The following is a 25,488-nucleotide window of genomic DNA, read 5'->3' as shown; positions in this document are numbered from 1 at the left end:
TTCTCACAGAGTCTTCCCTCTCTCCTTCTTTCAAGGTACCTCAGGTTTCAATTTATTCAATATGGACTTTGACATGGGAAAGCGCTTATCTTTTAGCACTGCAAGCTGCTTCCCCAAAGGCTTGAGTTAAATCTGCTTTAATAAAAACACAGAGCTTTAGGCAATTGGGACATAAATGATCTCTCTTCTGCACTATTGAAATGCTGCTTTCTAAGTATGTTCAATAGCATATTAGAAACAAGTCTCTAATTGGCCATAGAGTACCGAAGACCTGACTATCTAATGTAAAAAATCAACATCATGAAAACTTTGAGAATATCAAAAAGAAGCAAGGGAAGACCACAGGTCATTTTCAGCCATTCCCTACCCATTTAAACCCCATAATTACAATATTATATTTAATATCAGGGGACAGTGGTGAATGTAAGATCATCATAAGACCAGAATAATCATCCTAAAGACAAAATAAATTAATCATTGACCTCTGTTGTTATAATGAGCATTTCACAAAAAAACCCCACATTGAAATTCAATTTACTCAAGTGTTCCATGTTCTTTCTATCTCCTATAAGGCTCTGAAGCAGAGTTTCCTTAATAAAAATGACTAATGTACACCAGTTGCTCCAAATTACACATTTGTATGTATTCACTAGAGCCCATGTAACCCATCATGTACAATATCACCAGCTTCTGATGCTGCTTTTGAGTGAGACAGAGGATCAAACTTAGAGTTCTTTATTTACTCAGAAAGGAAACTGAGTATATCCCCCAAATATAGATATGCAAATCTGTCAATGTATTTCTGGTAAAACCATAACTAGACAACTTTTCTGTTTATGCTCTGTTATATTCAAACAACAGTAACACTTCCACTGTCAGCAAGGACTGCTTGGCTAGTCAGGGATCAAAGCAGAGCAGATCTAAATAAAATTGCCAGTCTGGACAAGGACTCAGCCAAAATCACTTTGAGAAGAGTCTCCGCTGTGTTTCATAATGCAACAGACAATAAGAGGAACTGGGGAGAAATGTAAAACCATCACTGACAAGACTTTGGAGATTATATACAGTCTGCAGGACTGGTTAGTAAGGAAAAAGGCAAGTTACATCAAGTTACACACCTGGTAACTTCCCCCAGGTGGACGGGGCACAGGGAATGAGAAAGTCCTGATGTCCTCTGGGTGGTGGCAAGAAGGTGATCCTCTCCCAGTGCTGCCGCACTGGGTGCTGGCACCACATCCCCAGGGTCCTCTGGCCAGACCGCTGCCCTTGCACAGCAAGGAGGGGTGGGAGGGATTGCAGGAGTCCTGGGCTAAAGGTGTTTCTGCCTAGCCTCCTGCTCCCTCTCTTTAGGAGGGGGAGGAAGGGGGCGGATGCCCTACATCCAGTCATCTCCTAGATCTTTTAACTGTATACCACACACTTGCACACACAGACACACACTTCCATGCTGTCGACTTTTTCTGCTGGCATAACTGGAGGTAAAATTACAATGAGACATAATTACAATGAAAAACCTGGCTAGAAGTCATTCCAGTATTGTAAAACAAGTCCCATTTATTTTGTTTATTACTTAATAAATAATTACTTATTTGCAAATACAGTTGCATCAATGGAACGTGCCGATGACACACATTTTCTTGGACAGATGACTTAGGAAGGCACTGAACACCCAAGGAGGAGTTGATAAAAATCCACGCGTGTAGGCCATTTCAATTAAAATGCACTCTCTAAAACAAATCCAGCATTTTGCCTGAGGAAATCTGAGCTCTTGGGGCAGAGCCATGGCTGCGGGATGGCAGTCCAAGTCTGCCGTGTGACAACTGGACTGGAAGGCGTTGCAGTTGCTCCAGAAGGAGAAGGAGGTTCAAAGGGAGGCGGTTCTGGCCCAAGAGCCAAAGACTAGCTAAGCCAGGTTTGGCCTCAGTCACATCTGTCAAGGAAGAACCACCGCTGTAAATGAGCCTCAGGGCACCCAGAAATGCAACATGCAAAAAAGGCCACGTGCAGGAGAAGGGAGCGGTGAAAGCAACGGCCCTCTGTTCCCCTCAGCCTGCTGTGCTTCTGTGCATGCAAATAGCCTGCTGTGTTCTTTAGTCCTAACCACCGGCTGCTTGCAAGGCAGAATTCAGCTTAGTTTGCCTCAACACCTCTTTAACCTATGATTTAATGTCAGTCGTTTGCATCACGAAACAGTGCTTTCCTACAGCTGCTTTCATGACTATTGCACATTTCCCATAGCACCCCCCTTCCCCAAAGAAAAAGGTCAATTCACAGCTGTCATTTTGCCTAATAATGACCTCTTCTATCCTAGTTTCCCACAGCAGCAATGGAAGAAAACCCCAACAAACACAAACAGAAAAGGGCAAGGAAAGAAAAATATTTGTTTTTTGAAAAGGTGCCATTTGGCTTCCTTTTAACACACAAACATTCTGTGTTCACCATCACAGGCATTGCTGCTGTCTTATACTGATATGCAAATGGCAGTTTTATAGGTATATTTTTTATATATATATAATTTTTTTTTATATATATAGGGTTCTTTATGTGCGTGCATGTGTGTGTGTGTACACACACACCCTCCCACGGCCTAGCAAGAAGTTGCAAAACAGCGTGGTCTTGCCAGAGACAGGTTTGCCGATGGGTTCATACTCAAATGGAGACAATACCAGGCTGGGACCTGGAGCAGCACTTTTATATCATTCACTCCCTGTGGCAAAGTGCCCTAGGGAAAGCTCTGGGTACATCATGAGAACCACTTTCATATTTGTTTTCAAAACTCCCCAGTTCTGTTTGTTTCATTTAGCTACAAATTCACTAGGTCAAAACTCCATCTGGGACATGTGCATATTTAGAGACACAGTCCGCTGTGAACGCAGCTCCCTTAAGCTAGCAGAAAGTATTGGCCAAAATAAAGAAGTCCTACTTGAACTGTGTTAGGTATCCAAGTCAGGAGTGGCTCCTTTTCAGATGCCCGCGTTTCAGTTTGCCGTCACAGCAGAGTGAAAAATACACTCTGCTTTCTTCTCCTACCTAGAAGTAGTATATTGGAGGATCCCATTCTCCACAATAAGAGTTTAAGAAGGCCCTCAAAAAAAGGGTGCAGAAGTGTGCACATATACAAAACAAACAACAGTTAACCAAGCAAAAGGGATTTTTTTTTAATGCAGTTGTATAATTTGCTTATCAAATTACCATTTCTTTTATATCTGTGCACAGACACTTTGTAGCCACAGTCTCCCCTTGGAAAGCATGCTTTTATCCTGTCCTCCGAGAGCCTGTCTACTTCTTGACTTGGGGCTGTTAAGGGCATTTAAATTTGTAATATCAAACTAAAAAAAATGGCTTGTGCACTCTGCTAGGCTTTCAGATTACATAGGTTCTGTCTAAATGTAGCATGGAAAAGTTAAATAGATCTATTTATCTATATTTTAACATGTAGATGACATTCTGCTCTATACTAGATAAGCGTTATGCTGTATACAGTGACAGCAACAGAGAAGTGCAACATCAATGGCACCATGTCAGATTAGCAAATTATTTGTGACCAAAAAAAAGGAAAAATATTCATAACAGGAGCCATTTCCCTTAATTTAACAACTTGAAAATTGATCCTTGTTCCTGAAACACTCTTGACTTTCAAATTCTTTTTTATTCCTTTCAAAATGAACCCTTTTCCAGGGGAGGCTGCATTTTATGAGTTCCAAGTCAAAGTTGGTTTAAAAATTTTAATGTTTGCAGAATAGGATCAGAGGATAATTCAGGCTGCAAGAGATCTCAGGAGGTCTCTGGATGAACCTCCTTCTCAAGGAGGGTCAGCTCTGAGGCCAGCCCAGGTTGTTCAGGGCTTTACCCAGTCAGGTGTTGAAAACTTTCAAGGGTGGAGACTGAACAATAAATATTTATTCGAATATGGGCATTTGGCTGAATGTGCTCAAAACCCAAACCAAACCAGTACAAGCTTCTCCATTTCCACCCCACAGCTGTGCTGCAACTGTCCCTGCCAAATCACAACATGGCAAATTTGACACAACTCTGCATAACAGGGAAAACGGACTTTAGAAAATCATTAAAGGCCAAATCCAAACCTCACTGAAATCAATGAAGAGATGCCCTTAGTGTCTGCCTAGCCCCTCTGTGGAAAATATTTTAGCAAATAGCACTGACGAAAGGAAGTGCCTGATGTGTTCAGGACAGGTTCGGAATGCACAGCTCTCGTCAGGGATGGAGGAAGGCTGGGAGCTGAGTTCAGGTTAGGGAAGGAGCCAAACCACCAAGTGTTGGTCTGTGTCCTGAGAGCAGCCTCGGTCCTGGGAAATGCAGAATTTACTGAAGAAAAACTCTATCATAAATATTAAAACTGGGACAGTGGGGCGGTTCCTGTGTCCCATCCCCATGTTGCATTTATTAGCAAAAGGCCTGATTCTTCCCTTTCTTTTCAGGAAGTCAAGAGTCACTTCACCAAAAACAGTCCTGTAAAAACAGCCTGAGATGTGAATCAGGCTGAAAGTCACTGGTATAATTCTTCCTTAGAGCTCCTGCACTTCAGTTTTAATTGGGGAAAACAATATGAAAATGAGACAGAGAGAAAGGAAACCAATACTCCAAATATAGATATTTATAAGCAGGCATATTACATTCAATTTTTCCATCTTTTCACCAAGGTTCTCTCGTTATCTATGATGATAAAAAAGAGCTTACACAAGGATGAGTGATATTTTGATATAGATCTTCCATATAAAAGTGGTAATCCAAAGAAGCACTTTTCTAGAAATTAATACTTTGGATGTTTGGTATCTCTTTTTCTTTTTAAATCACAGAATTCACAAGACCAAAATTAGGTACAATGTTTTTCAGGTTTTAAAAGTTAGTGCTATATTTCAGTGGGAGCCTCAAAACAAAACAAAACAAAACCAAACCCACTTCGATTATAATAAGCAAAGGTCTTCTCATCCTAACAAAAAATTAAATACCATTATGGGATTTCATTCAGCCTTGCTCCTTACCAAAATATTTCAGGCCACGTATCAAGATAAGTTGAAGTTTTAAGCTGCATTATAAATAACCCCTGACTCTAAGAGAACTTACATGGAGATTATCAAGAAATATAAAGAATTCAGCAGCATGTTAGTGGGCACTGCAAAAGTATATGAGAAGTCTAGAGCAGCTGCAACTGTATTCTGGTTGTTTAAAGGTTTTTTGTCATGGCTGTTGTATTTTGCATTCAGTATACAATCTTCTTGTCAATAACATCTGGGCAATCAGTGTGTGCAAAAAATGAATCCTGGGTTTACGGCATATTTGTAGCCATATGCTTTCTACTTGTCAATATAGTTGAAAGGCAGTGAGTGAGGAAAGTTCAGTAGATGCGGCATCTGTCCTAGGTCTCATAGGATGGACAGGATGGTCTCATAGGTTTTACTTTGTGTCATATATCATGCAACACATCTGGGCAAAAGGACACTTGCTTTGGCAATCCCAGCCATCATAATGGCAAAGCAGCAGCAGCAGCAAGCAGTGGCTTCATACTGTTGTATTTATTTGTTTAGCTGGCATTGCCCCTTCATCTCACTGATAATTTGGTGCTTACTCAATTTCACACTTCTTCAGAGTGATCATCACCTTGCATCTTTCAATGTGGTCAGCTTTCATTTTCCTTCCCACCCAAACCACAATGAGATTCAGACATAAAGTGGTGTACAAACATCAAATCTGCATGTGCTTTTGTGTGCATGTGTCTGTCCAAATGGTTCTTAAAAACACTAGCTGACATATTTTGTTACTTCAGTTTTCAAGATACTCCTTCAGCAGCAAAATCATCTAAATCGGTGAGGGACACTATGTCAGTATTTGGGGTTGGGCTCATGTCCTTTTGTAAGTGAACTTGAGTTTCTTCAGCATCTCGACTATAGGGGTGAGAGGCTGGTTCAATATAGGGCTGGGTATCCACAGCTTCAGCATATCTGTAATCCTGCTGGTCATCTTCAGGTAGTTCAGCTGGTTCTCCTGGTACAGCTGGCATTAACCAGGTAGGTTCGGAGAGCTGAGAAGGTGACTTCAGCACTGCTACAGATGAAGCTGGTAAAGGGAGCACTCTAGGGTAGGAGGCATAAGGAGAATTCATAATTTCTGAAGAGGGGGGCTGGTATAAGTTCCCTTCCGAGGAAGGGACTGAGACTTGAACATATTTGCCAGTTTCTGGGTCATAAAATGTCTTTAAATTAACTTCAGCTGGTAAATCAACTACATAGTATTGGCCAGAGTCAGGGTCTTGGAGGAGTTTACGCTGAGTTGAAGAGGGTAAAGGGCTTACTGCTGATGCACCACAGGGTCTTCCTGTACTGGTTTCTGTGGGAGTAAAAGTTGAGTGAGGGGCAGAATGGAGAGGAGAGTATTCCAAGGGTGAGGGAGATGCTAGTGTCTGTCCAGAATGAGAAGCCTTTCTCCCTACAGCATCTGTATGCTCGGTCTGATGTTTTTTCTGCTGCTCTTGCATTTTCTTTCTCCTGCTTGCCAGCTTTTTGGCCCGCCGCAGAGCCTTTTCTGTTTTTGGTGGCACAGCAGGAGGCTTGCCTGCTGTTCTCTCCCCAGGTCCCCCGGGCTCCAGTCTCTCAGCTTCCCCTGCAGAATCAGAAGGCAGATTCCTCTGTGCTGAATCAAGTATCTCTTCTGCAGACATATCAGCTTGGCTCTTTAGTGCCATGTTTAGCAAGGCAGGGTTTATAACATCCTCTGTCTCTCTTGTTGGCTTGTCTGACGATGAACTGGCAGCAATAGAGTGCATCATGCTGCCTGACCTGGGGCTTGCAACAGCAGAGCATGCAAGACTGTCTAACAAAACTGGTGCACCTTCCATATGTAGGATGGCCTCTAAAGCTTCATGGGATACAGGAGAATACGTGTGGTCCTCTGATATGGAGCCAGTCACAGGGGAAATGGTCTCCCTAGTGATTATTTTTTTCGCACAAGAGCCACCTCTGCGATTAGATAAATGATGATTCTTAAAGTAATTCATCTGTCTTTCTGCAGGATAGCTGGCGTTGTTTTGTGCTTGGTCGTTTTCCAGAGCTAAATTTGGCTGTGTTAAGCCGTGTCTTGCCTTCCTAGTCTGCAGCTTCTCTTTCCTTCTGCAGACACTTTCCTCATTCATTTTCCCAACTTTATTTAACAAAGCACAAGTCTCTTCATCTTCTTCTATCAGCTTCCCTAATGAAAAGCTCTCTGTATCTTCCAGAAGACTGGGATCCAGTGTTGCTGAAGTAGATCCAGGCTCACTGGCCTCTTTTCCTCTGTCGGTTGCTCCATCCCTCACGTTCTGCTGCCCTCTGCGCCTCACTGCCGACCAGCCTACCTCCTGGGCATGCAACAGGTTTTGGTGCTGCTTGTTGTGCTCTGCTGGGGGCACAAACCTACTTTCCATTTCCCTATAACTGCTGCTCACTGTATCATCCAGGGAAAAGGACCTGAACAGGGGCAGCTTGACAGCCCTTATTACCTGAGGTGACCTGAATGTGTTATCTTTAATCATAAACAGACTGGGTTTGGTTGAGCTTGAAGTTGGGGGTGTTTCTGGCTCCTCAGACCTGGGGATGGACATGTCCCTTATACTGTCGGAAGCAGAATCCATGCTGTTGGCCTCTTCCTTTTTCTCTCTCCTTAGTGTCTCTTTCATCAAGCTCCTCTGTTCATTCCCAGTAACCCTACCCTCCTTCTTCTCTGCTGCACCAGTACCAGAGCTGATACAAGCATAATATTGCAGTTCATCTTCCCCAACCTCTTTCCCTCTCTCCTTGTGACTTTTCTTACTGTCTGCACCCATTTCACTCTTAGCCCTCTGGCTTTCTTGAAGGCATGCCTTCTGCATCAGGGGCACCGGTGGAAACGGCTCCTCCTGAAGTGGCTGCTCTACCGTGGAGACGAAAGATTGCTCCGAAGAACTACTGCTTCTTTTGCCTTGTGTTTCATGGCCGGTTACCACCATACTGGTTTGGATGTCACTGTAAGGCACATCCTCTGCTGGTGAGAGTTGGTTTGGGAGTGTTTTGAAGGCAAACTCTTCGTTCTGATTAGCAGCTTGTCTCTCATTTTCCTCACCCCGGACGCTGGGATTTTGCACGGGCTGCCCAGCTGTTGTATCTGCATTGTCTTTACTGAATGGTTTCAGTGCTGGATACTGCAGACGTTTCCTTAAATCAGGTACATTCGATTCATTTCTGAACAAGGGGAAGTTTTCATTGCTCCTTGTGTTTTTAACCAGACCTTCGTGTTTTGAATCGTCTTGCTGCAAGTTGTCTCCAGTTTGGTAAAATAAAAGGTCTGCTGTTGTGGGGTGAACTGCACGGGCTGCCCAGCTGTTGTATCTGCATTGTCTTTACTGAATGGTTTCAGTGCTGGATACTGCAGACGTTTCCTTAAATCAGGTACATTCGATTCATTTCTGAACAAGGGGAAGTTTTCATTGCTCCTTGTGTTTTTAACCAGACCTTCGTGTTTTGAATCGTCTTGCTGCAAGTTGTCTCCAGTTTGGTAAAATAAAAGGTCTGCTGTTGTCTGGGGTGAACTCAAAGTCAGGTAATTGTCTGTAAAGTGTCCAGTTAAATCAGTTTTATTGTCCTTTTCATGAACACTGCCAGACAATATGGAGGTAATATCACTCGATTCATCTTTCTCTGCAATATTTTTGTTACTTTTTTCTTGTAAAGTCGAGAGTGAGGCATTCATTTTTGTACTCTCCTGTATATTTTCCCTAGTTTTATTTTTCTCCTCCAAGGCCCTTAACAGGGGAGAAGGGGTATAAATGCTTTTAACACGTTTACGCACATCCTTCAAGTTGAATAACAGACTCGATGCTTTCGATTTGTAACTATCCCAAGACCTGTAATCGCCAAATGCGCTCCCCTCATGGTCTCTCACTGCTGCGCCCTCAGTGGGAGGAGGTGTCAGCGGGATCAGCTCACTTTCCACAGGGTCTACCTCCTGTTTTGGTGGTATGATGGGTGTTAAGAGTTCGGTGATGTTGAAAGAGGGACTGATCGATCCAGGGGAGTTTACCTGTTTAGCCAGAGGAGTCACATCCAGACCAGGTTCAGCACCAGTCACATTTTCAGACAATGAAACCGTCTCATCGCTGGCTGTGAACTTCTCCTTTGAAGTCTGTCTCTTCTCTGCTGCCCCTTTTGTAGCCCTGTGTCTCCTCCAGGGTGGACAGGTATTGCCCAGCTGGGGACTGAGGACCTCCTCTTCAGTTAAGGTGGCCAGAGGTCTTGGTGGAGGCGTGCTGGGTGCCTGGGACATGGGTGAGGGTGAAACCATCCTGTAGGACGTGGACTGGGGTGAGACTGAGGCTTGGGACATGGCAGGGGAGGAAAGCTGAGCTGGCATTGGGGGTGGTGGCACAGGAGGGGCTTCAGGGGTAGGGAATGTTGAGGGATGGCCCTGCTGGGTGGGGGGTGGAAGAGGAAGGGCCTGTGAGACAGGGAGTGGCCGAGGAGGACCCTGGTGTGCATGGATCCTAGGGGGAGGTGCGGGAGGAAGAGCAGCAGGAAATTCGGTTTCTGAAGGGAGGGGGCCCTGAGGTACGTGTACAGCTGGGAGAGGGACGCTGAAAGCAGCTTCTGGTGGAGTTGTCTCCATCCGAAAATCTTTCTCCTGCTTCTTGGCAACAGTGATCTTGGCAGATGGTAATTTATGTTCACGTGTGCGGGACCCTTTAATAAATGGTGCTTCTTCCAAGTATGCAAGACCTTCCTTTTTTGTTTTTATATCAATAAATTCCTCCTTTTCAGCCAGTTTTTTATGATGAACATTCCACGATTCAAAAGCACTATTCTCACTGTGAAGAAAATTACCTTTTTTTGCTGGCTCATTAACTTTCACACTTCTGTTTTTTAAAGCCTTTTTAGATGAACGGGAAAAATTTGACTTGGCTACTTTTGACATCTCAATCAGCACAGGATAATAACCGTCAGAGCCACAATAACTCAGGTCTATTTTAGTAGGTCTTTTCTGTGGCTCATGTTTGCCGCTGAGACAGTGGCTACCTTGACTAGCCTCAGAAAATTCAGAAAGTTCCTTGTGGATGCTTAAAATGTCTGTGTCATCCCAGCAAGCCATATCATTTCCATGATTTAATTTACATTTTTGAAAGCTATTCTTAATGGGCTGCTTAAGGGCTATCAGGGAACCTCCTGACCCTTGGTCTGCAGTCTTATCAAATGTCTTAATCAATGAGGACACTTTTGAAACATGTTTATTGTTCCTTGGACCAGGGACTGGCAAATTCAGCTTGTTCCTTTCCATGGCAAAGGTCTTGTTTTTAGCAATCCTTTTCTCCTCTGGAGCACACTTTGGTAACTGCTGGAATGTTGAAGCCCATATTGTATGTTCATTGTTTCTCGCTGTTAGCTTGTTACAGACGTTGCTTTTCTTGATGGTATGGTTTAACGTCCCTGGGTGAAATTTAGCAGAGAATTGGAGGGCGAAGTCAGGTGAAATGGCAAGATCTGGTTCATTGTAAGAGTCTTCGAGTTCTGCCACACACAAACTTTTGAAAGCCCGGTCTGTGAGACTGCTTACCTCTCTGTCTGTGTCATCCAGGAGACTCCCAATACTTGAGGAGTCACTATGTCCTTCTGTATGTTTCTTATTTCCCTGCATTGTTCATGGGAGTCATGAATGAATTATTCAAAGGATTAATTTCAGGTGTCAAACAGGCAGATGATTGTGTTGGGTGGTTCCAGCTGTTTGCAATTCACAAGCACAAAGCTATTCCTCCAGACGGTGCTGCTGCACATCGATTCATCTTACGGAATAGCTGAAGGATACTTTCTTCTCTGCAAAGCCAAAAATTATAAATTATCATTTTTCTATATTAACACTATTAGACAGAGAGCATTTTCCAGATATATCAGTCACTGACTAATTTGCTCCTGCATGTTTTCTAAACAAGATGCTAGCAACACAATAAACAACATGAAAAATAATTGTTATTTTGGTCAATTCAAGGAGCTCATGGTAGATAGTTTAATTTCTGGAAAGCGCCATTAAAAAAAGTGGTCTCACCTCAGTTTCTTTACTTGGGCTCTTAAACAAGGATATAAGAGCCAAATGCCAAATTTCAAGTACTTCCCTTTCCATACCTCCAACCATAAACACTTCCAAATGCTGTGCATGTCTTTAGCTAAGAAGATTAGCCATTTTTTGGCCAGGAAGAATTAGTAATAAAAAAGGAGAAAACTTAATTAATGAAATAAAAGTTGATAAAACTTACTTGGTAAGACATAATTATAATTTAAAATATTTTGTGAAAAATAAAAAGTTATTATAGAAGCTTCTATTCTCACTCGTCTGTTAGCTCATGACTGCGGAAAATGAAGTCTATGGAGATGAACCTGCTTTATCAGGTATCAGGCTGGAGCTTTGCTGTGACAACTACCCTGAGCAGAAGACTTGTTTGAGAAAGCAGAATGGCACCACAGGTAAAGAGGATTTACTGTGCATTAGCATGTTCCAAGCAAATATTGCTGGGGTAAAATCCTTTAGCCACCCATATCCAGATACGGTTGGTTGGTATATTGAAACTGAAGAGGCTGCTAATATCAGCTTAGCCAGCAGAAGGCAGGAGTGCCTAGAGGACACTAGCAGACCCACTAAAGGAGCACAGGGAACATTTGGTTTCAGTTCCAGAACTGCTGAGAGCAAAAGGTAACCCATTCAACACAATTATAAAATATCACAGCCTTCCATTAATCCCTGATTATGATGCACAGTCAGCGCCCACAGCATTGTGGTTTTTGTCTGTCTCCACGTCAGTCTGAAGACAGGATGGGGAAATCTTTGGATGGAACAAGTATAAGCAAAATAGACCCTTCAGCTATACTTGAAATCTGTACACTAAAACTCTTGAAAATTTACTCTGTAAACTCTTTAGATGCTTATTCTCACATTCAAGGGCTTGAGCAGGGTATTGACTAAACTACAGCGAGACTCAGTTTAAAAGCATATTCAAGAGCTAGCTAAAAGGAAAGTCCTTTTAGACTCCTTAAGGAAAGGCTGATCTGTATCTCCATTTCCTAGTACAATTGCATCATTTACTTGTGATGAGCTGAAACAGCACAGTTCACATCTACAGCAGCTTCCAGCTTCTATACAGGTGGAAGCTGTCTCCATCTCAAACTTGGATCCACTGTAGAACTGAGCAATGAAATCCAGATCCAGATTTCAGCCCCTCCACCTGTCAAAATCCATGATGCCACTTTGGCCCATCTCAGTGAGACTCTTGGAAAGGGCACATTTTTCCCTATGATGACTCAGTGCTGGTCAAAGTATGAAAAGCCAGAGGAACTGGGCTTAATCAGCTGAGTTACTCAGGCTCAATTGTTTCTTCAAATGAAAACTTTCCTTTTCTATTTAAAAAAACCTCAGCCAACCTATTTTTAGACTCAAAGTATCATAATGAATCTTGACTCTGTCCTTCCAGCCATGCAATTCCGATGACTTATGCAGAACTACAATAGATTTACGCCAGAAATAAAACAAGCTTAATAGAGCTTCTCCATTTTACTTTGTACAAAGATTTTTCAGAAGTCAGTTTCACTCCCCTCCACCGCACATACGTTTTTGTGTATGTGCGGTGGGGGAAGTGAAAGGAAGGAAAAAAGAGAAGACAAATGAAAGGCCATCCCGCTCTTGGTTTTGATTCTTAACTGTTATGTGAGCGGGAAGTACAGGTACATACCTGCCATGTAATTTTGCTTCTCATCTTCAGAACTCCCTCTCATGCTTGTATTTGGCTTCATTTCTGGCCATCTTTAGTGAGGAGGTAGAAATAGTCCAGTGATGTAGATTCGACAGAAGTAGTGTCCTGGGATGTTTCCGACCTTCAGCATTTTTTGATCTTAAGTGAACTCTGCAATTTGAAAACAAAGACATTCGTTTGCGTGATCTGAAGATTGTCTCGTGCGGTATTCAGTCATTTATTTGTTCATTCACATTTTACAACCATTTTAGGAGTGATTTACAGGATTTCTTACCAAAAGAGACAGGTATCCATCCCAGAGTGATAATAACCAGATACCTTAAGGGTTTGGTAGCTTGTGGAGTGCAGTCAGGTTCCTAGCAAACAACTATCACAACCTCCAGCATTCTCTGGTAGCCCCAGCAGGGACTAACAGCTGAGTGAGCAATGGTTTCCTGGCAGTCTGCCCATTGCAAAGGCTGGGTGACGTCTCCAGGCTAAAAAGAGGGGTTGTGCCAGATGACTTCTTCCCTGCTGCTGTCTACGTCCCTGCTTGTGCCACCCTTTCAGAGGGACTGTAGAGGAAAATGTGTGCCTTCACTCCACTTGTATATGACTTCCTACTGCCAACAAGCATAGACAGACGTCAATCTGGTGGACTGGGAACTAATGCAGCTGAGGTTTGAAAGTCCATCCTTTTCACTGTCCCTGTTGTAAAGGACAGGAAAGGTGGACAGCTGGGATGGTGAGGGACAGTAAACAAAACATCTTTTTGCTTCCATGCATGAACCAGAGTCAGGAGATTCTAAAGGAAAGCTCAGCTATGGTGAATGTGCATTGCTGCTGCCCTTTTGCTGTGGAGACCCCCAAGGTTCAGGCTAGTTTGTTTAATCTTTGCAAGAATATATCCATTTCCTGCAAGGAGAACTGCCTGGCCCTGAGGTAATGCAAATAGCACATAGGTGTAGATACAGTAGATTTTCCTGAAGCAAGGGTCTCCTCTAAGGAAACTTTTATGTCAGCCCGTGGTATTCAAAACACACTGGCAAAAGCGGCAACAAGGGCTCACCCACCAGGATGGTCTACTACACCTTACCTGAGGAAGGACAGTTGTCAGTGTTAGTTCAGGGACAAGCCTGTACCAATCAGAGCTTTTTGTGGTCCATTTAAGATGTCTGAGTGAAAAAAAAGTGAAAGAAAAGGAAAAAAACCCAATGCTATGTCTGGTTGCAGCCAGATGTAAAAGGGCATCCTCATTGCAGAGATGTGTACTCAGTTATCTCTTTGCTCAGAGGTTAAATTACAATTTTACTACTTCTGTGGTACTCTGTGCAAAGCCAACAGAGCCGTGGGAGATTGTGATTATGTTCTGGCTCACTCATCAACGGGGCTGTTGACTAAATTCCAGCGGCACAATGTTTATCACTATTTAGTGGTGGTGGTGCCTGAACTAGGAAGAAGCTTGGCTTTCAGATCTCATGGACGGAGGTCTGAAGAAACATCTTGTCCCTTGTAAACTGAGAACATTTGCTGAAAAGTGAGTAGGGTAACAATAAACATAGAGCTCATGATGTAATCTCAGCAATTATTTTCCTAGATGGAGTCACTGTTACAAAAACAACTCAGCGCCACTGATTAAAAAAGAATAGCGACTGTCACTGTCTCTGAAACACTTGTCAAGATCCTTGTCTCTCCTGGCCATAATACTAGTACTTGGGCAGTGTAATGTTTCAAGCTGGAAAAGCTGTATCTACACCAAGGGTTCAAGGTGCAGATCACTACTGGGACTGGATAGAAACAGCAGCAATGTACTGATCTGGCTACCCCTTGTGTAGGTATGATGGCAACTTCTGAACGTTGGGCAAAGAAGCTGTTCATGGCTGGTTTAACAATCTGGTAAAGTCCCATTTCTTTTTTTTTTTTTTGATAAACATGGCAGCCAGCAAGCAAGGTGCAGTGTTTGAGCTTAGGTCAGGATTCAGCTCGTTAAAACATTTAAGATGCCTGAATTTAGATTATTTTCAAGACAGAGGAAAGCAACACTGGGCATTTGGAACTGCTTGGGAAATGCTGAGAAACATGTGAGGTGTTTGCAGTAGGCATCATCTGATATGAGCTACTGAAAGAGCTTGCATGAATGTACAGATTTCAAGGAGCTTAATCAGAAACCACCCTCCCCTCTCTTTTAAATAGGAGGCTTTTTTCAGTGGCTCTCTTAAGTGCCTAGCAAGTTGTGATGAGGAGGTTAAATTACAGAGACTATTCTTGGCCTGGCACAGACTGAATGTCAACTTTTTTCACTAGACAGGAGCTGGGCAAACCAGCAAACTTGGCTGGAGCGTGTGACATCACTGCTGCTGCAATATATAAAGGGCCATTTGGTTCTCCCACCCTCCTTGGGCTGGTATTTGGCTGAAATGTTGTGCCATGAGACATCGTGGTGGCATTTTGGCAGCGGCCCTGGGAGTTGCATAGCACTCTGAAGTCAGCAGCACTGCATTCTCCTAGACGATGGGAAAAGAAGGGAGAGGGAGGGAAGGTTTATTTTTTTTAAATCTTTGTGAGGTGGTTTCTTCATGTGGTGCTCTCTGTATGGCATCCATCCACAGTTCCAGCCCAAAACTCAGAGCCCTATGGTGACTGCTGGCTGAGGTTTATTCAGTGGCATGCTCTACTTACACACACGCTGCCGCTGCTGCTTTGGGCTTCCAGGGGCTTATCATGACAATAGTTAGTGCTTCTTACCATGGGAAATAGGAGAATCCCTAATGAATTGATGACTTTTTTGCATAGGTGCATGTTTGTTCATGGCACAGACATGGAGCTCATAATCAGATGAGAGGACTGGATGGAAACAGGCCTTTTCAGCTATGTGTCACCAGGCTGAGACAACGCTCCCAGCCAATGGCAGCTCCTCTCTAGCCCAAGCAGGGCTGGCTCAGTGAGCTCTCTCGGGTATCGCCAGAAAGTCCTGTGTGGCAGCAGTGATCAGTACGTGAATGGTTATTGAGAGTGCTGCTGTCGGTCGATGATCACAGTACCGCCGCCTTCATTTTGCTTTTAGAAAAACAGACAGAAAGGTGTCAGGGAGTTAATGGTCACCTTGTGAGTCCCTGTCAGAGACAAGGAGCCAGAAGGATGTCCAGGAGAAAGGAAAGACCCCCATAGTCTGGTGTGGAATACCTAAACATCCTTTGTGCTGGGCTGCTTGGACTGCCAAGAGTGTGTGGGCTGGTCATATTGGGCTGCATCGAGCCAAATGCTCCCTCTGATCTGCCCTGCTGCCTGGGCAGCTCCAGGCACACTGCCTTTCTGAGCTATCCTCGGGGCACATGGGCCAGGGGGAGGATCACAACACCCTCACCAAGGAGGGGAGCTGCCTGGCAAGAGAGACAGTGGTGCTCCAGCCACATTTCCCCAAACTGTCAAGAAAGGCAATTTCTGGATTAAGATGGTCATAAGGTGAAAGCTATTAGTACAAGCGTCCATTTCCCTCATCCAACAATATCACTTTCATCTATGCTTTGCGGTCATAATCATAAAGGGCAGCCAAAGTGAATTTTCCTGCTTGGGGGAAGGGAATTTACTCAAGTACAAATACCTGCTCCAGCTGATGGAGGGTGGAGAACTAGGTCAGTCCAGCTTAGGGTGAAGATCTCAAACACTGACAGAAATGACTAGCATAGAACAAGGTGACCTCAGCTATTCCAGCATCAGATCTTTGATCATTGCACTGGGAAGCAAGGTGAAGGAACCATGTGTCTGGACCAAACCAGTGTAGACTGGGGTCCATTCTCCTTGAGGATTTGGCCCAGCAATTGTGTCTCGAACAGCTTGTCCTGGGCCAGAGAAGAGGAGAGACTGTTCTTGACTTTGGGCCAACTTCTGTTCTCAGTTACACTAGTATAAATCTAGAGTCGTTTTACTGACGTCAGTAGAATAACTGAGAACAGAATTGGTGACTCTAAATACATCTACTTCCTAAGCCGACACTGGTGCACTATCCAGAAGGCTACATAAGTAACTGTAACCACAGTAAAGTGAAATCCAACATCTCTGAAGAGCCAAACCTCACCCCCATGTGGCATTCAGACCAACATGCAAAGGAAAGGGATTTGGAACCAATACTACATTGCTATGCCACCAAATCATGTCCTCTGGACAATTCTGATTTTCTAACCTGTATCACTCACCACTGACAATAGCAGTGCATTTGGGATAAAATAATTTTGCTCTTTTCTGCAATATTCACTAGAATATCTAGACCTAAGAGTGGTGTGGTAGACGTTGTGCAGTCCCAGACTGGACCAGCACAGCTGGCTGGCAATCTGAATTGCCATCCTATGGACACTATAAACTTTTGGAAATGTGTGTGTGTGTGATGGGAGGATGTTCTCATTTAGGTTGTTTTTGAAATGTCACATGGAATAAAGATTCTGAAGAGAAATTAAATTATAAATGTCAAAATTTCATTCAGAATTTAAAAAAATATCTTTCCATTTCAGATTATTTAACTATTTTTACACTATAGGCCATGAGAAGTAATGTGTAATATATACCATAATAGTTAAAATAGTGTACTATTACTGTCCTTAAGTCAGAGAAGGTGTATGCTATTTAATATTAACTGAAACTTTCCATTTTCTTTTCTACGTCAAACAATACTCTGATGGTACTGCAACAGAGAGTGTGATCTTGTTTTGAAATTTCCCTGAGTAAATATTCCAAATGATCAAAAAAATAATTTCCAATTATCTTTCTAGGGGAAATGTCATTAAAATGAATATGATTGTGATTTTATTTGTTTAATCAAACCAGTTTTTTTCTGAAGAAAAGACAGCTGAAGTCTTTTTCTCCCAGTGAGCTCTACTGAAGCTAGTGTATCTGTTGCCATGGGAGCTGGAACCAGGGATTCATCAGACTCACAGCTCAAGGAAGGTCAGTGCAACCTGGTGGAAGCATGAATGCAAAGAGGGAGTGTACCTAGCTAATGACCTTGTATTACGTATCCTGCTTTGTGTCCTTTCCCCAAAGGATGTGAACCTCTTCCAGGCCCCAGCTGGAACACTTACCTCTTCAGCTCAGATCACAAAGCTTCAAGCACTGGGAGATGAAGACCTCACGTGAAGAAAAATGGGAGGAACAGAGACAGCTTGTGACAGCTATGGCAAGTCTCTCTACCTTTCCCTTCCTCGTTCAATGGCAAAGACCCAACCGTTATTTCCAGCTGGTCTCCAGACTGTCTTTCCCAATGTCCTCCAAATGCCCCATCCTGCCAAGAGGCCTGTCAAGTCTGGAAGAAGGAGATGTCTCTCAGAACGGATTGTATCTGGACTGAGGCTTTCTTGCAACTCCTGTTCACTCTTTCCATTACCTGAGCCCTATCTGCTGCCTTTGAAGAGTCAGTAACATGCAGAAATGATGGAGGAAGTCAAAGGTACAGAGCGCATGACTAACATAGGCAAAGGGCAGGTGCAGCACTTGACAAACAGCACAAGTCTATGAGAATCACAAGGCAAAGGGATGATGCTCCTCCCATGACCTGAAGTCAGCACAGACGAGTGACATTTAAGCAACTGAACCCAAACAGTGCATTTCTTGGCATTAAATGTCTGACTGGAAAAGGCCACTGTCTGTCACTAGGTCAGTCATTATATACGGAGATATTTATACAGCTCCCCAGTAATATGGTACATGAACACCTCGTGGCTGTTTATCCTTACAAACTCTCCCACTGCAAGCAGAATTTCTATCTATCTCATTTATAGATCAGCAGCTAAGGCCCAGCTTCAACTGACTGATTTGCCCAAGATCAAACAGGGCATCTGTGGCAGGGCAGGGAACCGAATCTGTGTTTTCTGAATCACACAAGAAGAGCTTAACCTTTGTCAGTTAAGGCAAAAATGTGCCTTCCCACTGCCCTTCACAGGGCATGGTACTTTACCATGAGCCTCTGCAAAAAAAACCCTTCAACTGACTATGGTGCTGTAGCTTGGCATTATATTGTATAGTGAAATCCACACAGATTTGCGGGTGACTGACTCACTGCAAAGATCTCAGCTCTGCCTCAGGTTCTTGATATCTATACGTCTCTTTGGGATCATGAAGACTCAAGCCTTCCTCACTAGTTCAAGGTGACAACTGACATTGCAGTGGTACAGCCCCTCCACTGAGCACTGACAGGATTTTCGCTGATGAGACAGGTATTCATCCCTTTCATTTAGTCTCAAGCAAGGCTTAGAGGATGAAAGCTTCTGAGTTTTCACTTCCTGAGTGGAAGAAAGGAGATTTTCCCACAGTAGGGGGGGAAGTTGTAGAGTACCGCAGCATCGCAGTGGCTAGAGATGGGAGATGACAAGGAGGGAAGGGAAGAAAAACACATGGACAAGAAAACAAATGGAATGACCTGGACGCCTTGTAAAGGAGCATGCCAGGCAGTCCCAGCCCCTGTCATGGGAAAATTGTAATGATACCAGCAAGTACGCTAGACACAAGAGGGAAGCAGGTGTATTCTCCTCTGTGACCTACACAAGGAAATCTGCAGCTAGCAACCAGCCATGCCTCACTTCTCTTTCCAGACTGGAGAATCTGAAACCATCCCCCGCTTACACTGCCCTCCTCATCAGCCCCAGCACACTGATACCACCTGCACTGTCAAGTTTACACTTAGACCATTTAAGCTTCTTGACAAGGAGAGTCTGACTCACACAGGGTACAGTCTCAGGAAATAACAGGCTTGCAGAAAACAAGTATTATTCTTTTACTAGTAGTCTCACCTGCTCCTTTCCTTTATATCTTCTGGATATTTCCAGGGTTTGGACAAGGATTTTGCTGAATCTGTTTTCTATAAAGAAAAGAATTCAAGCCATTTGTAGGTGCTAGGTTTAAAATTGTTTCAAGTTCTAAGTGGTTTTATCACCCAATTAATTCCACGGGATTTAGGGACATGCAATATCCTGAAATACCTGTCTTATGTTACCAAAGACAAATATGTATATGTACCAGAGGGGGGAAGAGAAGGTGTAGGCTTTGGTTTTCAAGGTTTTCTGGCTCAGGCTGCAGAAATAGAGCTATTTCTTTCTTACACCTTGCTATAGCTTTCAAGTGCAGTCAAGAGAGCTCAGTTCTTGAGCAAGCGGTGTGGCAGGGAGGGAAATACACACTTATATCCATGCCAGAGCATATGACTCAAGCACACAACCATCCATTCGCATAACATCTTTCCTCCGATGACAAACTGCTCCTCAACCATTTGTGATGATAACAGAGCTGTTCCAGTTGAAGGACAAAAGCTGTAGCTTGCCTTACTCCTGCCTGCTGTCTGGAAGATGGCCATGGGACAGCTAGCTATCCACCTATGGGAGGACTTCGAGAGGGCAGGGGAGAGCCCACCCACTCTTGCCCCCAAGTGTTATCTCTGGAGGCCACACTATTTTCCTCCTTTTGAGAAGCAAAAGCTGGCCAATGGTCTCGTCTTGAGCAAGATGGAAGCTCCTTCCAGTTCCCTCTTCACTGTGCAACAGGGGTTCTTTTTTTTTTCCTGAGAAATGAAGACTCCCTCTTCATATTCAGCATTGATTCATTGTTATGATTTAATGGCGTGTCCCCAAGGAACCTCCTTATTCTTTTACAGTTAATGCATAGGCTAAGGCATTTCTTGTGATGGTTCTGTAAAGGATATATGCAAAAGACAGAAAGGAAAATAACAAGAGTTTTAAGCAGGTTCTATGCTTATTCCCTAAGAGAGACCCCAATGACTGTGACTGAATTAGTCCTTCAGCAACCGCAGTGATGCTGTCATCACAGTGCTTTTCCAGACCCCCCAGACCCTCTAAAGAAACCTGCAGGCAGACAATAGCATCACCCGCAGCCCAGTGCTGTCACCAGCCACTTCTTCTTCCTCAGCCCTTCTCCTCAGTTCTCTCCCACACCCCGAGTGGCAATTCTACCTACTTGTCTATGGCTTCATTCAATTAACAGGCCTGGTCACAACTCCTGTAGCTCAAAGAATCATTTCTCAATTTTGGAGAAACAGACTAAGTCCTAATGCCACTACTTCAAAGCAGATCAGTCAAAACAATGAGTCTCAGTGAACAACAATATGATGACCAGGAATGCTGCCCCACTGCCCCAGCACAAATCCTGGATGCAGCTTGCACGGTCTGGTTCCCTCGGAACATACTGCTGCTTCTGCACCAACATCCCAGACAATCCTGGGCACTTACTCCAATTTCTGTACAATGGAGCCTTATGCTTTGAAACATGCAAAGGATGAGGACAGGGACACACCCGAAATGCATCTCAACAGAGCAGAAGCCATCAGAAGTGTGCAGAATTGTACAAGGGTCTATAATGAAGCTGACAGGCAAGCCAAGCTGACCTTAAGATATGATAGGTTATGTCTGATCGAGGTAAAGGTGGTAGACAGAGGCACATCTGAGACTGAGGATCTGCAGTAGCTTAAATTGCCAGATACTGCTGTTTGCTGACTCTGCATGTTAAGGTGTAGCCAAATGTTAACCACATGCATTTCTTTCAGAGACTTTTCCAAAAATTGCAGCGATTTTCATCTCTATCTTTTCCAAGTGGAAAGTATGAGTTAGGTGGCTTTCATGTACGTGACTGTCATAGCCCTATCACGGTTCCCCAAACAACCTCAGATATAGTGTGTAAGTAACAGGGAAAGCATCCCTGAAACTACTGGGATGTAGCTATGTGAGAGACTGAAAATAAAGATGCATCACTATTTGACCTGCTTGGCTCACAAGAAGGTTGGTCTGACTGTTACTAGATGATTTAGGTTAATCATTACTAGCCAATGCCTTCTTGTATATCATTATTTGCAAGCACAGGAGATGGATGATAAAGAAACCTAGGACTACAATTAAATATCTGCTTTCTATACCTGTCCAAAGAGGATCATTTGTCAGGGGAACCCAAGGGAGAGGGAAACCTTACTTCTGGGGAAGGGTTGTCGTCTCATGGCTTCAATATTGCCTCAGTTTCTCTGGGGCTGCTAAGGGACAGGGGTCTCGGTGGCAGTCTCTTTGACCATACACACTTGAAAGCCATAAAAACCTGGCAAGCAGCAACATAGTCACAAAACACCAAGCTTAATACACACATGCAAATATATACATATATATACACACACACACACTTTTAGATGTATAACCTTTTCTCAAGGGTAAAGTTGCACACATGCAGCCCCTACTATGTTCCCTTTCCCCACACACCTGTCAGCTGGCTCACAGACCGCTGGTCCCAAAATGCAACACTACCTCAAGCAATGCACGCTAGCTCTAAAAGCAATGGACTCACCAGCTCGCTTATAGCAGACAAAGCTCTGTGTGACCTGGCACCCCGGCTGCAGGCAAGCCAGAACAGTGAAGCCTGCAGCTAAAAACCACTTGCAGAATTTGCCTCTGCCAGCAGCTTTCTGTGTGTGTAAACTCAGCTGGACTAAAGAAAGGAAAGACTGATACAGATGAGTGGTATTTTCTCCCAAGCTGGCTCATAGGGTTAGTTGTCTTTTTTTCCTGGTCTTGGAGGGATTTACATTTTCATGGGCCTTTTGCACAGCTCCAGTAATGCAAGCACAGACAAGACAAACATTTCAGAGAAGCCAGTAGGAATAAGAGGCTACAGAGTGAAATTTCCATGTGCTTTTGGTTTGCGGTGCAGGGATGCAATTATACCTGCATACCTCCACCCAGCTGTGGTCTTCAAGTTCGTTGGTAAGTGCCTGTTACAACTGCTTTGGTAACTAAGTTGTGAATATGTATGTAAATACCTTCCTAGTGACAAGCGTGGAAGGATGGAGAAATTTAGTTGTTTTGGGGCTCCAATATACTATGAATCTTTTATTTGTTAGTATTTTCCACAGGCCTTATCCTTCAAGCATTTAACCGAGGGCATTCCCTTTTTACATGGTCAATTCCTTGAAGAAGTGAAGGAAAAGAGCCATGGACTTTGATCCTGTCCAGAAAGCTTATTTCTCCTTCTTATCTCTTCTCACTTTTCCTTCTCCCCAGCCTCCCTCCCACCAATGGCAGAGGACTAGTGAGGAACCCTCTAGCCGATACTGTACAAAGTCAGCGTGAACCGGTCGCTTTGGCCTGCTGCTGGAAAACTTTTCCCTATTCAGATTTAATCAGATTGCCTGTTCACAGGCCATTTAAAAAAGCATAAGCAGTTTGGCTTCTCAAGCTCACTTTTAATTATTTCTGTTCTTACTTTGCTGCTGAGTTCTGCAACTAGGCTAATAAAATGCAGTTCCTTGGGATGGCAGATTGAGAAGTTCTGCAACAACTGGACTCAGAAAAGCTTATGCCATTTAAGAAATTTTCCAGTGATTAAAATTGCATACAAGTCATAGTCACAGTCATTTATAGTGGCCTCTTAGCACTGCCTAGGTATTTGAACTATTTTACTTTTTCAGGCTCTGTAGCATACTAATTGCTCTCTATAAAATATTTAAATTATTCTCTTCCTATTTGTTCCAAAAAGAGAAATAAAAATGCCTTCAACCCCCCACACAAATCACTAAAGTTTTTAGGAGTATCTTATCTGTAGACAGTAATCATCTGGAAAGTAAATCAACATATATTTGCTTAAAGTTCCTTATAGCACAATGCACAGGACAATTAAATGGAGCTTCATATCAACTTAGTGGTCTTTTTAAAAGATCATGCCCCTTTACCAAATAATTATATGTGTCATAAACAGTAATCACTGCATACAAATCTATATGTATGTCTCTTTCCACACGCAGACTTTCAGAGACAACCCTGCATTTTTCAGAGCAGAAAATGCTGGACAAAACGAAAGGACTTTCCACCTCTAATCACTGAAAAAAAGATATAAATGCTGTTTGATTTCTCTTATCTGATCAATTACACAACTGATCCTTGAGTGCACATACATTCACACGCTCAGACACCACCATTCTTCACCATTTCCCTGCTTTAAAAACACCCATACGCTTCCCCCTTACCTTCTGTGCTCCAGCTTCCTGATCAGGGACAGTGCAGGGCTGCGCTTTCTTCCCTTAAGTCAAAGCCCCAGCACATTTTACAGCAGCCTGCTTACTATTAGCACTTCCCATTATTTATATGTTTCGGACTCTCCTTCTGATCATGGTTATCTTAATAGAAACAACCACTGAAAAATAAATAAAACAATAAAAGTGGAGGAGCTAACCCTTGAGCCCTCACAGACCTGCCCAGCCAGGTGAAGTGAAGTGAGCAAGGAATCCAAAGTTAGTAAAATGTATTTAAATAGTTATCAGGCAAGGGAAACCAAACGGAGATCATGGTGGGGAAGAGGCAAACATACGTATTGGAATAACCATGCGGTGTCAAGTAACAGACAGATGAAACAAACAGTCATCAGCTATTTTTACATTCAGATTCGCCATTGGTAATGCTTCAGAGATAACTAATACAGAAAGTAATGCTGTGCGATTGGCTTGCCACTGCCAGTGATTCAAACCTTAAAGCGCTGCATTTTTGTATCTACAGGTGGCAGTCAAAATGTTTTTTAAGGTCACCATTAAAAATACCGTGTAAGAAGTATGCATGAGTAACACATTAGAGTCCTACCGGTGCTTTTTCATAAATAGCTCATTTCATCATCAAGGCTGGACAAATGTATCCAGCGTTCCTGGAGTAAGGACCCCATTCCACCGTCCTTCCAAAGCAAACAAGGCACATGCCAGCATTGGGTTTCATTTGGCGAACTGCAATAGGATGTTGAATAATAAGGGAAATATGCCATGAAGTCAACAAGCTAAGTTTTTGTACTGCAAATATAAACAATGGATTGCACCCTGTGCCATGCTGAGTGCACAGAGCTCCTTACTGAAGTCATGGGCCTCTCTCGGGGCCCAGCATCATGCTGGACTTCAGCCACAGCCTGCAGCAAAATGAAGAACAGAATCTCCTGCAATTACAGCCCCACTCCTGCTTCCATGGCAGAACAGGGCTCTGCGTGAGTCCAGTCCTCATTTGCATTATAAAAAGAGCTGCTAATTACATTGCTACAGTATGGGCAAGACAACAACCATGCGGTATCTGCTGCCTGAGAATCTCCAAGCACCAGGAGGCTTGTGATGATCTAATCCTCCCTGCAATCCAAGACCAGCCTAAGCTTACCGGTCCTTGGAGGGACAACGACCTGCCTTCTGCAAAGCAACCTTCAGCTTTGAATTCCCCAGTTGGGAGAGGTGTATCACTCACCTCAGATCCCAGCAGGAAGATTTTGCAAAGCTCACTCTCCTAGACTCCTGGTCTGGGCTTTGGTGCTCAAGTGCTTCTCCTAACTCATCCCAAACTAAATGCTGGTCTTGCCAAACATCAGGGCACTTCTGCTAAGTTCTGGCCCCAAACTACACGCTTCCAACTGCTACCTACCTCCTGCACTGATCAGAGTACCTGCACACAAAGATTTGGTGCATGCTTGAGTAATGGCACCTACAAACTGAGACATCGGAGAGAACTGGCGCCCACTGCAAAAAAAAAAAAAAGGTTTGGGATGAAAACAGACAGTGGAAAAGTACTTTTCAGGCACCCACTGACACAAATATAGGCAAAACTGTCTGTATATGTGTGTCTGTCTCTCCCACACATTTCTAAAGAGGGGTGGAATGTATTTCTGGAATACTTGTGCTAAAAATAAACTCATCCCTGCTGTCTATGAAGAGAGGCAGGTATAGCCCTGCTTTCTGTAAGCCCATGAACTTGTGAACTGCTTAG

The 25,488-nt window shown here is 43.5% G+C and overlaps 1 protein-coding gene across 1 annotated transcript; it reads right to left on the bottom strand.

The window, feature by feature from the left end:
• Positions 1–1,538: 1,538 nt before the first annotated feature.
• Positions 1,539–24,074, bottom strand: CUNH10orf71 (chromosome unknown C10orf71 homolog). The gene is made up of 6 exons (XM_009277741.2): positions 23,730–24,074; positions 19,510–19,577; positions 17,806–18,026; positions 12,734–12,904; positions 8,379–10,829; positions 1,539–8,154 (listed from the first exon to the last, which is right to left on the bottom strand). Exons 5-6 carry the CDS (start codon positions 10,651–10,653, stop codon positions 5,789–5,791), a joined length of 4,641 nt encoding a protein of 1,546 aa, XP_009276016.1. The 5' UTR covers positions 10,654–10,829; positions 12,734–12,904; positions 17,806–18,026; positions 19,510–19,577; positions 23,730–24,074; the 3' UTR covers positions 1,539–5,788.
• Between the last annotated feature and the right edge of the window lie 1,414 nt (positions 24,075–25,488).

Source organism: Aptenodytes forsteri, unplaced genomic scaffold (assembly GCF_000699145.1).
Source record: "Aptenodytes forsteri isolate BGI_AS27 unplaced genomic scaffold, ASM69914v1 Scaffold15, whole genome shotgun sequence".
Taxonomy (NCBI): Eukaryota; Metazoa; Chordata; class Aves; order Sphenisciformes; family Spheniscidae; genus Aptenodytes; species Aptenodytes forsteri.
Note: the sequence above shows the minus strand (reverse complement) of the source record. Positions and strands in the feature narration are given on the sequence as shown.